At 58.7% G+C, this 16,005-nt stretch overlaps 4 protein-coding genes across 4 annotated transcripts; 2 read left to right on the top strand and 2 right to left on the bottom strand.

Annotated features, from left to right (window-relative positions):
• B0H64DRAFT_401929 (P-loop containing nucleoside triphosphate hydrolase protein) lies at window positions 1-3,038 on the top strand. The gene is made up of 2 exons (XM_062804191.1): window positions 1-342; window positions 486-3,038. Exons 1-2 carry the CDS (start codon window positions 256-258, stop codon window positions 2,733-2,735), a joined length of 2,337 nt encoding a protein of 778 aa, XP_062658394.1. The 5' UTR covers window positions 1-255; the 3' UTR covers window positions 2,736-3,038.
• A 187-nt stretch (window positions 3,039-3,225) lies between these two features.
• B0H64DRAFT_401928 (uncharacterized protein) lies at window positions 3,226-4,444 on the top strand. Its single transcript, XM_062804190.1, has one exon. The coding sequence runs from the start codon at window positions 3,492-3,494 to the stop codon at window positions 4,248-4,250; it is 759 nt and encodes a 252-aa protein (XP_062658393.1). The 5' UTR covers window positions 3,226-3,491; the 3' UTR covers window positions 4,251-4,444.
• A 309-nt stretch (window positions 4,445-4,753) lies between these two features.
• Window positions 4,754-7,576, bottom strand: B0H64DRAFT_325203 (uncharacterized protein; the record flags this gene model as incomplete). The annotated part of the gene is made up of 3 exons (XM_062800687.1): window positions 4,754-5,274; window positions 5,329-7,407; window positions 7,462-7,576. The coding sequence occupies 3 exons, from the start codon at window positions 7,574-7,576 to the stop codon at window positions 4,754-4,756; spliced, it is 2,715 nt and encodes a 904-aa protein (XP_062658392.1).
• Window positions 7,577-10,494: 2,918 nt separating this feature from the next.
• On the bottom strand, window positions 10,495-15,999 carry B0H64DRAFT_197190 (dicer-like protein 1). The gene is made up of 4 exons (XM_062799187.1): window positions 15,152-15,999; window positions 14,025-15,088; window positions 12,388-13,962; window positions 10,495-12,340 (listed from the first exon to the last, which is right to left on the bottom strand). The coding sequence occupies exons 1-4, from the start codon at window positions 15,615-15,617 to the stop codon at window positions 10,697-10,699; spliced, it is 4,749 nt and encodes a 1,582-aa protein (XP_062658391.1). The 5' UTR covers window positions 15,618-15,999; the 3' UTR covers window positions 10,495-10,696.
• Between the last annotated feature and the right edge of the window lie 6 nt (window positions 16,000-16,005).

Raw genomic sequence — 16,005 nt, 5'->3', positions numbered from 1 at the left:
CGGATGGGTGGGGCTCAGAGCACCGAAGCCAAGACACCCCCGTCTTGAGTTGGGAGGAGGAGGACCCAGAAACCCCTGCGTCTTGGCCCGTTGCGATAAGATAAGCATGGGGCCAAAAAAAGATTGAACCGACCCGCGTCTCACAGGCAAGAAGTTCTAATCTGTAGTGGGTGCAAGCAATCAATCCCACCCCTCGAACTTCCTACACCGACCACCAAGCACCAGCATGGTCCCATTTCCACACTCAACGCGGTCATGAAATCGTTGCTCGGGGCCGCCTGGAAACCCCCCAAACGCGTGGTGCACGTTGTACAGCGATGGCGGACTGCCAGACATAAACCTGTTTGTGCCTCCCTCTCTCTTCCCCCCTCCTCTCTCTTGCCCTTGCCCTCGCCCGCAAACCCATTCCACCGACTCCTCAACAGCGACCCCTCCCACTCGACTCCCTCTCTTGGTTCATCCTCTGACCTATCCTTGCCTCCTAGAGCTCCAAATACTCTCATCAGCACACCCGAGGCGGCGGCCTCTCCAAGCTGCCGCCCGATGGATTTCCGAAAAATCCCCATGCCGAGCGTTCATTGCGATCTGGGCTCCAGACTGAGGGGTCATCGGCGTCGCGGCGCCCGGCCTTCGTGACGCGGCGCAACTATCAACTCTTCAGCAACCTCGTCGAGTCACGCTTCGCCAAGGTCCTAGAGTCGATGGGTGCTTGGTCTGAGAAGCAGGAAGAATGGCGCTCCTTCGGTATTACCAGCCAGACCTTGCTGGACCGCGAGTCGGGCCTGTTCAAAATGGTGCTGAACAAGGCCTTCGAGCTGGCCACCGACGGCAGCAAGACGAGTCGCCAGGATAACCCGCTGTTCTGGAACCTGCGTAACGCCTTCATCCGTTCCGACGCCGCCGGCCTAGCCCGCGAGCTCAAGATCGGCTTCCAGACCTACCTCATGCGCAACCGTTTCCCCAAGACCATCAACGAGCTGCACCAAGCCCTCGCCGACATGCGCTTCCCCTACGAGTGGTACCCAGCCACCCGCATGATGCAGCGCACCGTCCATCTCCACGTCGGTCCCACCAACTCGGGCAAGACGTACAACGCCCTTCTGGCCCTCGAGAACTCGCGCACGGGCATTTACGCCGGCCCGCTACGCTTGCTGGCCCACGAGACTTACAGCCGCTTCACGGCCAAGGACAAGCCGTGCGCGCTGATCACGGGCGAGGAGATGAGGATCCCGAGCGACAAATCGGACACGTGGTTCCACAGCTGCACCGTCGAGATGGCGCCGCTCAACGCAAGGGTTGATGTCGCCGTTATCGACGAGATCCAGATGATCGCCGACGACGACCGTGGCTGGGCCTGGACCCAGGCCTTCCTCGGCGTCCAGGCCAAGGAGGTGCACCTGTGCGGAGAGGAGCGGGTGGTGCCGCTCATCCAGGACCTGTGCGCCAGGATCGGGGAGAAATGTGTGGTGCATCACTATAAGCGCCTCAACCCGCTCGAGGTCATGGACAAGAGCATGAAGGGCAAGTTCACCAACCTGCAGAAGGGAGACGCCATCATCGCCTTCTCCAAGGTCGCCATCCACCAGCTGAAGGTGGGTATCGAGAAGGCGACGGGCCGCCGGTGCGCCATCGTCTACGGCAGCCTGCCGCCCGAGACCCGCGCCAGCCAGGCCGCGCTCTTCAACGACCCCAACAACGAGTACGACTTCCTCGTCGCCAGCGATGCCATCGGCATGGGGCTGAACCTCGAGGTCAAGCGCGTCATCTTCGAGTCGAGCTTCAAGTTCGACGGCGTCAGCTTTCGCCACCTCACCACCCCGGAGATCAAGCAGATCGGCGGCCGTGCCGGGCGCTACAGGACCGCCGCGCAAGCCATCAAGGGCGACACGACCAAGCCGCCCCCGGGCCTCGTCTCGACGCTCGACGACGAAGACCTCGAGAACGTCGGCAAAGCATTCAAGCTCCAACCCGGGCCCATCCCCACCGCCGGCCTCTTCCCTCCCGCCTCCGTCATCGAGCGGTTCCACTCGTACTTCCCGGCCAAGACGCCCATCAGTTTTGTTCTCGCCCGGTTGCGTGAGATTGGTAGGCTGTCGCCGCGCTTCCACATGTGCAACTTCAACGAGGCCCTGGCGATTGCCGAGATCATCCGGGATTATGACCTGAGCATAACGGATCGCTGTGTATTTATCAAAGTGCCCATCAACCTGCGTGATCCCAAGCAGGTCAGGGCCCTGCAGTCGTTTGCCAACTGCGTCGCCGAGCTCGGCAGCGGCCGTCTCCTCGACTTTGACACCTTCGACCTCAACGTCCTCGACGAGGTCCGCCCCAGCATGGCCGCAGAGCAGGCCAAATATCTACAGCGGTTGGAGTCGCTGCACCAGACCATCACCATGTACCTCTGGCTGAGCTACCGCTACCAGGGCGTCTTCCAGAGCCAGAACCTCGCCTTCAAGGTCAAGACGCTGGTGGAGGAGAAGATTGCCAACCATCTCGAGAAGCTGAGCTTCACCGAAGACTGGCAGCGCCTCAAGAGACAGCGCGTGCGGAAGATGGGCAAGAAGCTCGGGAAGAAGGAGGCCACTCTGCTGGGGCCGGGCGAGGAGGATATCATGAACCCCGATGCCGAGGGGCTCGCAGACTGGGTCGGGGAGCAGAAGGACCTGTATCCGGAGACGGTCGCGGTGACGCCCGAGGGAGAAAAGGAGGGCGTCGAGGCGGGCGCGCAGGCCTGAGGGGTGGGGGTTGTGTATGATACCACGTGGTGGAGACGCATGTATATGGCGGCGTCTAAGACGGCGGTGTCACAAGGCGTTGTGTGTATGATACGGACGTGTGCATATGGAAAGCGTCAGGCATAGATGGACTTGGGATTGGAATAATCTCAAAAAGCGTTGAATTTTCGTTTGCATTTCAGGTTTCGTGTTATAATGTTAGGCACATCATCACACCGGCCATTTCCCCAATGAACCTGAGAATGGAAGAACGAATCCTCTGGGTATCGAAGATCGGGGTTCCAGTTATCCTGCGAATCCGACCGAGAACCCCACTACAAGCAAAATAGGAGCAGGAATTATTGATTACGTTCTCCTGTGTAAGAGAATTCGTCGTTGACTACCCTAACCCTCGCCCAACCCATCTCGCATGCAACCAAATGAGGTCATCCTCCCCCAGCTCCAACAACCCCGCGTCGGCTGCAGGCAACTTTGCAATTTTGTTGTTCCCCCGACATACTCTTGAGCAACCCAAATTCCGGTCAACTACCTACCGGGTTAGGAGCACACCAATCGTGCACCGGTCTAAAGTAAATTCGTTCATATAACTCACCCAGTGAGCCCATCGGATCATACCCACGAAGACGTCCGATTTACCCAACCCCGCGGCATTACAAACCCCAACTCAACCTCGTCCTCCAGCAACACATCTCTGCGGCTGGTCCTACAACCACCCAACCCGACCACCAAAAAAATAAAAACCAACCCACCGCCACCATGTCCACCACCACCGCCCCCACCGCCCCAACCGACCCCCCCTCCACAGCGCCCGCCTTCATCCCCCTCGAAGCCAACCCCGACCTCATGACCTCCCTCCTGCACACCCTCGGCCTCTCCCCCGCGCTCGCCATCCACGACGTCTACTCGCTAACCGACCCCTCCCTCCTCGCCTTCATCCCCCGCCCCGCCCTGGCCCTGCTCCTCGTCTTCCCCGTCTCCGCCGCCTACGAGTCCCACCGCCTCGCCGAGGACGCCCTGCGCGAGGAATATGCCGGCTCGGGACCGCAGGAGCCGGTGGTCTGGTTCCGGCAGACGATTCGCAATGCGTGTGGTTTGGTCGGGTTGTTGCACGCGGCGGCGAACGGGGCGGCGCGCGGGTTCGTGCGGGAGGGGAGTGAGTTGGGCAGGTTGCTGGGGGACGCGGTGCCGTTGGCGCCCGGGGAGAGGGCGCGGTTGTTGGAGCGGGACGAGGCGCTTGCGAGGGCGCATCGCGGGGTGGCGGAGAAGGGGGATACGACGGCGCCGGATGCGAGGGATGATGTGGATTTGCATTATGTGTGTTTTGTGAGGGGGGAGGATGGCGGGTTGTGGGAGCTGGATGGGCGGCGGAAGGGGCCGTTGAGGAGGGGGGATCTGGAGGGGGATGAGGATGTGTTGAGCGAGAAGGCGTTGGCGTTGGGGCCGCTGAAGTTTTTGGAGAGGGAGGCGGCGGATCTGAGGTTTAGCTGCGTTGCGCTGGCGGGGAGTCTGGATTAGGTTAGGTGGTGGTATGGTAGTAAGGGGGGGTGTGAGAGCCCTGATGGAGACTGGTGGTATGCGTTGTATTAGAACGAGGCCGTGGTTGCTTAATCGCCGTGCTAGATAGATGGGGTTTCGCCGACGTCCCGAGTTCAGAACTTGGCAGAGAAATCGGTTCTCAAACAACGAAGAGAAGTGTATTGCGTATTAATAATGTTTCAAGTGCATAAGCGCGTCTAAACACAATATCTTCGAAGCCATCTCGAAGGAGCCACCTCATCAGGGTATCAAAAACATACGTCCGGTCATGCCCGGCTTGGCCTTTTCCGCCGGAGAGCTGGCTGTCAGCCCCAAAAACCTCGACAGATACCGCCCTTTCCCATAGCCCGTTGTAACCTTGAAGACGCCATAAAACGGCAGCGGCTTCGCAAGTTGCCAGCGCCTCCTCCCACAAGACAAAAGGAAATACGTCAAAGATCGTCATAGCCATCCCTCTCCTGTCGAGATCGATGCCTCCCCCCTTAATTCACCGACCTCTTCCCCCGCAACACCGTCACCGACGCCTGCCCGGCCAACCTCCTCGCCCGCCTGACCTCCTTCCTCAGCCTCACGGCAGCGGCCACTTTGTCGTCGGCCTTCTTCTCTTCTTCAACTGTTCGGCCCTGCTCCAGTTGCCGTTCCTCCTGAAGCTGAAGCCCGTCTTGCGCCCCTTCGCGGCCTTCCAACCGACACAGCGCCGACAGCCGCCGCGTCCGCTTCTTCCTATGGTGGCGCCGCCGCCGCCGCGCGCCGCCCTCACACTCGTCCTCGACATAATCTGCCTCATACCCAGCGTCATACACATCGAGCTTGGTGGCATTATCGCAGTTGCAGTTGCAGTTGCGTTGTCGGCCCATCATCACCTCCTCTTCGTCCGACTCGGACGCAGTCTCATCATCAGCCGCCGTGTCCAGGATAAAGCGCCTCCTCCCGACCCCCGTGCCCTCTTTATCCCAGTCCCTGCTGCCCCAATCCCATCGGCCGGTGCTCATCCGCCTCCCGCCTGCCCTCCCGGTCGCAGCCCACCGCCGCGTATCGTCGCGCGTGGAGTCGTCACTGGCACCGTATAGCGGCGCCAAAGGGAGGGTCAGGGCGCTGTGGCGGTGCTTCGCCACGCGCGAGCGGGACGGTGGAAGGGATGCTGGGGGGAAGGGGTCGGCGAGGCCGGGCAGCTGCCCACCGACGCCGAAGCCTGAGTCCCGGAACAGCAGGTATTCCTCGCCTTCGGCAGTTGGCCGGCGGCGGTGGGTGTGGGATGTTGTTTTTATTGTTGTGTTGGCTGCTGCTGTGAGAGATTCGGCGTCGGAGGAGAGGTAGTCGTCGATGTTGAAATTGTCCGTTGCTGATGCTGCTGTTGCTGCTGGGATGGTGGTGGTGGTGGTTGCGTCTTCGTTGGTATTGCTGTCGTTGGGGTTGGGCTCGGGAGAGAGGTAGTCTTCTATGCTGAACGCTCTGCCCACTGCCGCTGTGTCCGGTGGGAAGGGTGTGATCTTGGTATGCTTGTTGTCCTCGTAATGGGACACAGAGTCCGAGTCGGAGTCGTGGGCGGTGGAGCACGTACGGGTGAAGGAGCGTGCGGACTTGAGTTTGGGCGAGGCGGTGCCGATGCTGAGGTCGACCGAGGTGTCCGCGGTATGGAGGGAGGGCGGACGGTTGTTAAAAGTGCTGGTGGAAATGCTCGCGGCGGTGCTGCTCTCGCAGGCCGTGGGTGTGCCCGAGGAGGCGGACCATCCGCGGGTGCTGCGGGTACGGATTGATGGTGGGAACCCAAGGGTTTGGTCGCCCAGTGAGGTAACGTCGGTATGGCCTCCCCCTTTGACCGGAAGCAAGGGGAGGAATTTTGGGGAGGAAGCATCGCCGTTGTCGAGGCTCCCAGCGGCGCAGTGCGTCGAACTCTCCGCCGCGCCTTGGACTTGATCCCCAGGCGCGGTTTTCGGAGGAGAAAGTGGGGTGGTATGGACGGTCTCCTCGCTGACAAGAGACGAGCCAGAGGACCGCAGGGTATACAGGCTGTGATTCCGGCGGGGAGGTGAGGTTGGCATCAGCATAGCCGATGAGCGGCGGGAGCGGTTGGCCGACCAGGCAGCGAAGTTGCTTGCGGGCGAGTCATCAGCGACACTGTCCTCCGGCACTGATGCTTCGGCTCTCTTTTTCGTGAGCTCGACGGAATCACGCAGAAGTCTCGTGGTGCGAGTCGTCGGGGCCGGTGTGGTCTTAGGGACCCGAGGCATAACCAGCTTGGGCGACTCGGGCGCTGCAGTCGTAGCATCCGACTTTTCAGCGTCCAGTGGGGGCGTCCGTGGTGAGGAGTCTCGAAGGTATGCGGAAGTTCGGTCGAACGGCAAGAACTTTATTTTTCCCAAGCCCGGCGGCAAGTAGGTGCTGACCGATCGGCGACGGGCGACGGACTCCTTACGAGATAGCTTTAGGTTTGGCATCAAAGGGCTTTCGGCAGCGGCATGGGCCGGCAAGACGTACTGACTCGGATGAGCCGACCTCCTCCGAACCCCCGCCTTGTACGGGTCCAGCTTCTTGGTACCGGCCATGTTTTCGGATTCGGTCCTTCTTGGCTGGGCGTAGAAGGCCTTGACATGCTCGGACCCAAGATCGCAACCATTCTGCCCCATGTTTCTCTCGGCAACATCTTCGCCGTAATCTCTAGCGCCGGCCGCCTGGACCCTCGCCCTCGAGTGGGCCGGGTTAATTTCAGACTGGGCATCGAGGAGATCCTTGAATGCCTTGTTGGGGTCCTGCCGGGAGTTGACCCGTGAGTGGCCTTTGGTGCGGCGAAATACACTCGTGATGCTGCTGATGGAACCGCGGGAGCCCGGCCGAGGTCCTGGAGCGGTGATCTCAGTCCGTGGTCCGCGGAAGGAGAGCGGCGGCGGCCTTTTCTGGCCGTTCCTCTTCACCCGCGGGTCGTCGTTTGAAGGGGCGGCGCTAGATGGGCGGTCACTCGGGGCCGTGCTCGGTCTCTCGACGCTCTCATCCCGGAACTGGGGTAGTCTCGGAGTAGGGGGTAGTTGCTCGTCCTCGGAGGCGGTATCTAGCGTGAGCACTGTCTGGCTGAAGGCCGAACGCCCCCGAGAGAGGGGGGGTTCGGCGTACGAATTGCTGCCGGCAACGGAATATCCATCTGCTGCTGAGGGTCAAACCACATGCACGATACCGGGGTATGGATGCTACTAACCTAAAGTGGGTGTTTCCACGGAAAAACTGGAATCGTAGGGCAGGGCCTTCAAAGAGGCGCTCGATTTGCTCTTGTTGTCCCCAGTTCTCCGAGAAAGGAAGCTAAAGAGGCCCATTGTGACGGACGGCCTGCCATCAGCCGGTAACGGAGGGCAGCCCGGTGCCGTAACTCAAAGTGGCGTGAGACTGACTTTGAGAGCACACGTTGCTTGGTCCAGGACCGTCGTTGTACCGTGTGCACCGTGTGCTTCGTAATGGACGCCCTACGGAGCGCTCGGCAAGGTTGAGAATGCGGGAGTGAAGGACTCGGAGGTTTAGGGAAGTCGGGAGGAAAGACTGGGAGGAAAGGAGGAAGGGGCCGAGTCAAGTGAGGTCGGGTTGGCAAGGATACATCAGCTGAAGGCAGAAGACACGGGATGGCCGTCCGAGGGTAGGCTTGTTGATGAAGCCTACCACCCTACACACACAGTACTGGGGACCCATCGGGCCGCATGAGGGCTGCGTTCGTTGGGGTGGGACAAGGCCCAGTGACCCCTGGAACGGGAGGCGCACATCCCCTGTCGAATTTGTTGATCCGTAACAAGCAGCCGGAGCCGGGAAGGTGCATGTAGTCGTCATATCTTGACGGGGGGCTATCCCTGGGTTGCTCACCCATGGTGTCATGGTGAGTGAAGCAAGCAGACCATGCATCCATGGAAATCGACTGCAAACTCGACGAGACCGTACGACGTCAGAGAGAGAGTGAGAACGGCGGCTCGGCGGCGACTCGTGTGCGCGCATGGACGCCTCGACGCCACGGGTTGTTTCCTTTTGCTCGAACAGAGCTTGCATGGTCGCCACGGCGTTCCCAGCCTATCGCAAGTCGCTAATGGCGGTGCATGGCATCCGCATCTGCAGGTCCGCGGGTTGTCATGGGCCTCGTGTTGAAGAATCCACAAAATCCACCCTCTCACCTTCTTCCTCCCCCGAGCCACTGCTGCCACCGCCTGTGACAGCCCGTCTTGCCCGTCTGTGCGTCTGCATCTTCGGGCTCGGGGGCTCGGTCGTGCAGAAGGCGGGGTTGGGTTGCATTTGGAAGGTCTGGACGTGTTTCGGCGCTAACCTGCTACTTTTTACTAATTAGTGTCCTCGCGCAGCTTGACAGGCTGTCGTGTCGGTTGAAACATTTTGCAGCATGGCGCGTTCGGGTGAGACACGCGCAGGTTTTGGACCGAAAGAACTGGTTACCTCGTTACGGAGTTTGATCCGATCCGTTTGCGTTGGAGTTTTGGTTTGAGGCATGAGAGTCCAAATGATTGTGGCAGCACGATTCATGCGTCGCACTAACCAACCCCTTCGAGATGGAATTGGCCCACGCGGTTTCGAGAAACGGTTGCCGTTTATCCAATTGCTTTTTTTCTTCTCTTCTGCCGTGTTCCGTCCCTGTTTGCAGGTCGTCAACTCACATGGCAGACCCTGGCTCGAGCCTGGTCCTTCGGATGCCAAGCTGGGTTCCCTGTCATGCTCTGATGTTCTTTCCGATCGTGCACGAGGTGGTCAAATCCACACGGTGTGGAAGCCACAGACCCTTCTTGGCAGGAGAAAGCGCGATGAGCGGCCAGTGACAAGGATTGACTGCCCCCACCTAATCTTGGCACCTCTTCCACCCCTGGCTCGGTCGATCGTGGGGATCGCCCTCTTGATCGCCTTTCGGCGATCTGGTAGGGTTACCTTTTGGGGGCACGCTGTCCAGGACAGGGGATTGAACATCTACTCCTCATAACTGTTCATCAATGTTGTCTATAGCAACGCGCCTGTATAGATGGCATATCCGAGTCATCCAAAGTCGAAGCGGTGAGCGACACGGGACAGGAAGGCGTTGACGATGGATGTTGTGAGACGTGCCGCAAATCAGGTTGCATATTCGTCCCACCGCTCGCACGAGTTTTAGGAAAGGGGAAAAGGGAGAGTGAGGGGAAATGGAGGAAAAGGCAAGGTAAATCCACCCCATCAAAAGGACTACGATCACGATCAGCGAGTCAAATGACGATGACGGTGAGAGTTGTGGGTTCATGGTGTTTTTTTTTCCCTTTCTTTTGCGACCTGGTCCTGGATGGGGGGCATTCGGAGGTGAGCTCCTGACCAGTGAAGCTGCAGCTGCGAGCTGAGCTTCACGGCGAAAAATGGGGGGAACTATTGAGACACACACGACAGACCATCGACGGCACTGAGATTCGCCACGGGATCGTCTCGGACACTCACTGCCGAGTACTAGTCCGCCAGTCTGTACTTTCCCAATCTTGGCGAACGGCGGTCAGGTGGGCAAAAAGAAATCCATCGAAGGAAAGTACGTTAGTGTACGGCACTGGCAGGCACAAACGCCTTCGACCTGCCGCTGCCGTGTACCTGCCCACTTCTTGTTGTTGGGGGAAATGACTCGATGCATTTCCCCGAGTCGCGGACTCGGATCCAACTGCTGTTTCCCGGAGTTATCGATGGTCAACTGCAGCCTCTTTCTCTCCGATGCCGTGTTTGTCCAACACACTCACGGTACACCATGTCTCGGGACGGCTGCCCAGTTACGAGTACAGTTGCCATTCCACGTGGTGATATCTCACAAAAAAAGCGATGTGGTCTGCCAAACTGACAGCCACAGTCCCGGGATGTTGAGGTTCTATTTTAGCCGTTAGGGATTCGTACGAAGTAACTGCCCGGTGTCACCCCGTAACTGCCATCCATCTGCAGTGTAGAATTGCCAGATGCAAGGCAAGATGATGAGCCCCCAACCCGCAGCTTCATCTCGTTTCCTTTTCCCTACATATGTATGCAACACTAAGTGCATGACCAGTTGCATATACACGAAATTGGCTTACACAATGAAGATGCTGGTACCGGAAGATCCGGAACCAAGGCGGCATATGTCTAGGACATTACTCCTTTTCTGACTGAAGTTCACAGGGCTACACCGAGTCCCGAATATGAACGGACCGACTGGAGGCGGAGTGTCTCGGGAGCAAAGACAACGTTCTACACTAAGCAGTTAAGCGGAAAATAGTTATTCACTCTCACCTCAAAAAGTTGAGCACAGTGAGTGTCTCATGAAAAGAGAGTTGGTCATAAAATCTCCATGTATGCATTGCAATAAAGTAACTAGAGTAACGAGGTAGAGTAACCAGGTATCTCCCCAAGCAACTAAGCCTCCTTAAAATCGCCAAACCATAAGCCAGGCAGGTGTCTCGTAGTCATCCCTTCGCCCTCTAAATCGCCGACCCATGATCCCCCCCTTCCAAACTCACCACCTCCTCCCCCTCCGCCGCCGGCTCCTCCAACACGCAAGCACAGCCATATGCCTTCCTAAACTCCTCCACATCCATCCCCTCCAGCACCTTAACCGCCTTCTTCGCCGCCGCAATCTTGCCATACCGTCCACTCGCAGCCACAGCATGCGCCAGCGTCAGGCCATGCACCCGCACAGCACACACCACCTGGGGTTTATCCAGATCAACCACCCCATGACCCGCCCCATCAGCGGCAGCAGCAGGTGGCAGATCCTTGACCAACAGCCGCCACTCACTGCAGCGCATGCGGCCCTGCATGACCCCCGCGAGAAAGGTAACCGGGTGCTTATTGGCAAAGGCATCATAGAGCCGCATGTCCTCAAAGAAGGGGCGGACATGATCCGCAAAGAAGGCACGCACCCGCCCAAAATCATAGCGACTGTCGACAAACACGGCACCGACGTATGCCTCGACCACGTCCGGGAGACACTTGGGCGGGCGCGAGCAGCGCACCCAAAAGTCGCGCGCAAACTCCCCCCCGGGCGGCCCGCCCCGCGCGACGGCCTCCTCGCGCGCCGCTTGCAGCGCCGTCTCGATTTCCGTCACGTACTCGGCGACCTCCTTCTGGATGGCGGGCGAGCAGTAGGCGACGGCGCGGTGGAAGCCCAGGTGCACGGCCAGGCAGCCCAGGAACTGGTTCGACACCATGGCCATCTTGTGCTCGGTCAGCCACTGGGGGTCGGCGCCCGGGAACCGGTGGAACAGGAACTCGACCGAGGCCATGTCCAGCAGCGCGTCGCCTAGGAACTCGAGTCGCTGGTAGGATGGTAGTCGTTCGTAGACCGAGGGGTAGGTCGGGTGCTGGAAGGCCGAGCGTAGTAATCGTGGGTGCGTGAAGGCGTAGCCCATGCGGGTGTGGAAGCGCGCCGCCATGTCGAGTTGGGTTGAGTTGCAGGGGGCGGTCTGCCAGGCCGGTGGGCGGTAGGCGGCGTAGTAGTCCTGGTAGCACGTCATGGCGTGGTTCTTGTCCCTGACCATGGTGGTGACGGCGCGGATGGCGAGGTCGAAGTTGGGCGGCGTCTGTTCCTGCGCGGTAAGGTAGGCCGCGCCGATGAGCGCCTCGCACACGTCGGCGATGGTCTTGTCCGCGAGGACGTGCTGCCGCTTGAGGTCCTTGCGCTTGCCCTTCTTCAGCGTCAGGCCCTCCGGGTACCAGCTCCGCCGGTCGAAGGCCATGGAGCGGACGTACTCTTCGAGTTTGACCTCGAGCGCGTTGTTGAAGAGGTTGCGGTTGCAGATCAGAAGCATGCGCTCGACGTGGTACTCGAACTCGGCCTTGTCCGGGATGAGGGTGAAGATGGAGATGGTGGTGGCCATCTTGAGGAAGCAGTCGCCGAGAAATTCCAGCCGCTCGTAGTTGTTGCCCATGCCGCTCTGGAAGTTGACCTGTTCCGCATCGTGCTCGCCCGAGTTGTCGCTGTCCTTGGTGAACGCCTCGAGCGCGAGGTCCGGTCGGACATCCAGATCAAGCATCTTGCACGCTTCGAGGGCGACGAGGTTCGAGTCGATGCGGTGCATGATGGCCGGGAAATTGTACGCCATGGCGACCATGTCCACCGGTAACTAGCTCAGTCAGCATCGGTCCGCAAACCCCATCTAATGGCACTTACCGGCGAGATTCTCAGGGGCTCCAGCACGAGGAAGCACGGTTTTGGCTCCAGATCATCATCCCCGATGTTGTCATCCAGCAGGTTGCGGCGGATGGGCAATACCTCCGCCTCGACAACCGGCTGGTCCTCCCTCGGAGTCAGGAACGTGCGTGACTTTGACCACGCGCTGAGGCTGTAGTTGAGAATGTCTTTCGTCTTGCAAGATACCCGCCAGGCCCTGTGGCCCGGGTCGACGATGCCCTCAGGGACCGGATCTGTCGACTTCATGTCATGGCGGCGGCCTCGCAGGAAGAACTTCCGGGAACCATCGTACGGATCAGCAACATACTTGTCCTTGAAGAAGTCATCCGGCTCGTTGAAAGTATAGGCAATGCGTTCGTTGTCCTGAATGAACGACACTGCGTTCCAATCGACGGCGCGGGTCGGCTCAGTCACAGACGGGAAGTCAGAGTCGTGTTGCATTAACGTTGGGGCGAGGAAATACGGAAGTTGGGCAGCGGTGGCCTCGTATTCCTTGCTGAAGACGTCCTTGAAGATGGTCAAGGTAACGGCGACCAGCCCTCGGATCTGATTGTCATCGAGTTCGAGCCGTCCGGGCAGCGGAACACAGTGAACTGCCGAGGAGCGGTTCTTTCCAAAGTAGAGTGGAAACGAAGCGATCTGTTGGATCGGCTGCCGGGTCAAGAAAATGATCGGAGAAGAACGGTGGCTGAGTGCGGCCGGGTCCGCTACGGTCAAGGCCATGGCAAAGAGCTCCATGGGCTCGCCTCGGGCAGACCAAAGCTCGGGCTTAATGCGCATCGTGTATTGCTCCTTCTTCTTGGAGCTTACAGCGAGACGAGCGTTGCGCATAGCGGGGAGCTGTTTGGTGAAGATGGGCCGCAGGTGCTCATCGAGATACTTGCGCTTGATAAGCATAAGACACATCTCATAGGCTGCCGAGCACTTGGCCACCGCCTTGCTCGCATATATCCTCCCGGTGGCGTTCCTGATAGGAGATGAGTCCGGTAGCGTCACCTCGCACTGGTAGCCGCCGGGGACGGGTAGGACGACGTAACCGGCTGTCAGGTTGACCTCGGGCGGGTGCGGGAGAGAAGCCACAAAGGCTGCCAGACATATCAAGCTCTGCTTGTAATTAAGCCTCGCGCCGGTTTCCGGGACGGTGTACTGCCTCTGACCCTTTTCCTTGCGCAGGAAGTAATCCATGTCGAAGTTGTTTCCGGTGAGCTTTCTGTCTTCGGGCAGGGCCTCGCAAAACTTTCGGAGGGCGTCTTCGTTCTCTTGGTTCTGACTTAACTTCTTTACATGTTCTGCGTTCCCCGATTCGGCCATGTGAATGTATATCGACCCCTCCTGGCGAGCTCTTCCGCGGGACTGGATGTACTGGATCAGGGTGTTGTTGAGGTCGTATCTGAGGATGACGTTGCAGTCCGGGATGTCGAGCCCTTCCTCGGCCACGGAAGTGGCAAAGATGCAGTTGAGCTCGCCTTTCTTGAACTTGATGATTGTCAAGACCTGGTCACGATAAGTCACTTTGGCGTTGTCGTAGCTCGCCTCAGGACGGCCGCCTCCAACCTGTTCCATGTTAGCATCACAACTTCCGGCTTAACTCCACTTCCACTTAGAGGTTTTCCTACCAGTATACCAGGCTTGAGGCCTGGAATTTCCATCCCCGGCTGCTGCAGCAGGTCGACGAGGAGTGAAGCAACGTTCCGCTGTTTGACGAACACAATACATCGCCGCTTGTGGTCGACGCCGCGGAACTGACCTCGGAGAATCCTCAGCAGTATGATGACCTTGGACGAGAGTAGGTCGAGACTCGGAGGTGCGAAGTCGTGCTGATCCACTATCCTATGCGCCTCCCGCACCTTGTCAATGTGCGCGGCTATTTCTTGGCTATACGCGGATTGACGGAGAACCTCTCTCTGCGTCTTGGACTCCAGTTTGGCCACCTCATCGTTCCTAAAGAAAAGCTGCCAGTACCGGTCGGCGCACCAGGGGCCAAGCTCCGCTGCTGCCGCGGCAGTGAAGGCAAAAGGCTTCTGGAACACGCGATGGTCACCGACCAGATCCTTCAGGGCTTGGTTGAGTTTGGTGTCCCACTCTGGCGGACGCTTGCCATACACAGCTATCACCTCGCTCTTTAGCTTGGTTGAGCTGTTCTGAAGAGCGGTTGGGTCAGCAACAGTGGCAATCTGACTGTGAAGGAGGCCTTCGAGCTCGGCGGCGGCGATCTTTGGGTCGATCTGGGCATCGACAGGAGAGGCGGTCATGCCGAGGATGCGCGGCCTCTTTTCTCGGTCCTCCACTTGGGCGTAGAAGTCCTTGATGATACGAGCGTATGGATGGTTCTTCTTGGTGTGGTGGGCCTCGTCAAAGACCAGAAGGTTTATCTGGTCCATCCGGATGTAGGAGTGAGTGAGGCATTGGTAAAGAATCTCAGCCGTGCAGATGATGGCCATGTTCTCGTCGAAGGTCTTGTGCCAAAAGTCTTTGGACACGTCCTCGACCATGTCACCACAGAACTTCTCGACGGGGTAGTCCAGATTGCAGGCCAGGACGGCATGCTGCTGGAACACGAGAGCCACCTTGTCGACAAGGAAGAAGGCAATACGCTTGGGGAGGCCTTTGGACCGATCCTCCAGTTCGTTTTGGATGACCCATCGCAAGAGCAAGGCCGCGATCAGGGTCTTGCCAGAGCCTGGGGAGTGCCAGTGTCAGCCGCGCGGTCTACAAGGATGAAACAGCCTGGATGATGTCTCACCCGTGTCGAGCACAGCAATCGTGTTCTGCATCTTTGCCCGCTCGAAAAGCTCGAGCTGGTAGTCGCGTGGGCTCGTGATGATGCGCTTGTTCTCAAAGTCCCTGATCAGCGACTGGAAAGTCTTGCCGTCGTCGTCGACAATAAATTTATCCAGGCCCTTGGAGAGGTCCTGCTGGTTCTCCTCGATCCACACGTCGAAGGCGGCATTATCTGCTCGTTTCATTTCCGAGATCTTGCGCGGCTTCCGCGCATCATTGATGACCCATTTTTTGGTGTCGTGGTCATCATCTTCTTGGTCGGTATTCTCGGCGTTGGCCAGAGCATCATCCGCGAGAGTATCAGGAGAGCCTTCAGACGAGCCGTTCGAAACTGGCTCATCCATATCCATCAAGTCAATATTCCCGATTGGGTGGTGTGACTGCAACTGCGGCCGTGCCGACGGCGCTTCTTCCATTTCCGTGTCCATCGTTGTTGTGGTGGTGTAGGAGTGGGAGTGTGCAAGAAGGAAATCTCGAGAGCAAGAAAGCAGGCGGGGCGGGGGTGGATAAAGTTTTCAAGAGATCGGCTCGGGCGAGCTATTCTAGAGATATCGGGTTTGTGGTTGTGATTGCGCGATGGAAGGAACGAGGAGAGTGAGGTGGCCTCGCTCTGTATGTGTGGGTGTTTGGGGGGTGGTGAATGACGAAGTTCTAGGCGAAGGGGATTGGAGTTTGTGTGTTTTGGAGTTTGCCAGAAACAGCTGCAGTCTCCCAGCGATAGTGAAATGGAAAATAAACCCCGATAGGTCAAATAAAGGAAAGCAAACGGAGCTGAGGCCTACCAGCGCCTGCAACAGTCCAATTCAGAGAACACGG

The sequence above is a fragment of the Chaetomium fimeti genome (genome assembly GCF_033439085.1).
Source record: "Chaetomium fimeti strain CBS 168.71 chromosome Unknown B0H64scaffold_5, whole genome shotgun sequence".
Classification (NCBI taxonomy): Eukaryota; Fungi; Ascomycota; class Sordariomycetes; order Sordariales; family Chaetomiaceae; genus Chaetomium; species Chaetomium fimeti.
The sequence above is the reverse complement of the archived record's forward strand: the minus strand, read 5'-3'. Positions and strand labels throughout refer to the sequence as shown.

Coding starts and splice junctions, on each gene's coding strand:
- B0H64DRAFT_401929 (XM_062804191.1), top strand. CDS start 256: ATGAAATCGTTGCTCGGGGCCGCCTGGAAACCCCCCAAACGCGTGGTG. Junction 343..485: donor GGACTGCCAGACATAAACCT/GTTTGTGCCTCC, acceptor CTTGCCTCCTAG/AGCTCCAAATACTCTCATCA.
- B0H64DRAFT_401928 (XM_062804190.1), top strand. CDS start 3,492: ATGTCCACCACCACCGCCCCCACCGCCCCAACCGACCCCCCCTCCACA.
- B0H64DRAFT_197190 (XM_062799187.1), bottom strand. CDS start 15,617: ATGGACACGGAAATGGAAGAAGCGCCGTCGGCACGGCCGCAGTTGCAG. Junction 15,089..15,151: donor GATTGCTGTGCTCGACACGG/GTGAGACATCAT, acceptor GGCACTCCCCAG/GCTCTGGCAAGACCCTGATC. Junction 12,341..12,387: donor AGCCCCTGAGAATCTCGCCG/GTAAGTGCCATT, acceptor TGACTGAGCTAG/TTACCGGTGGACATGGTCGC.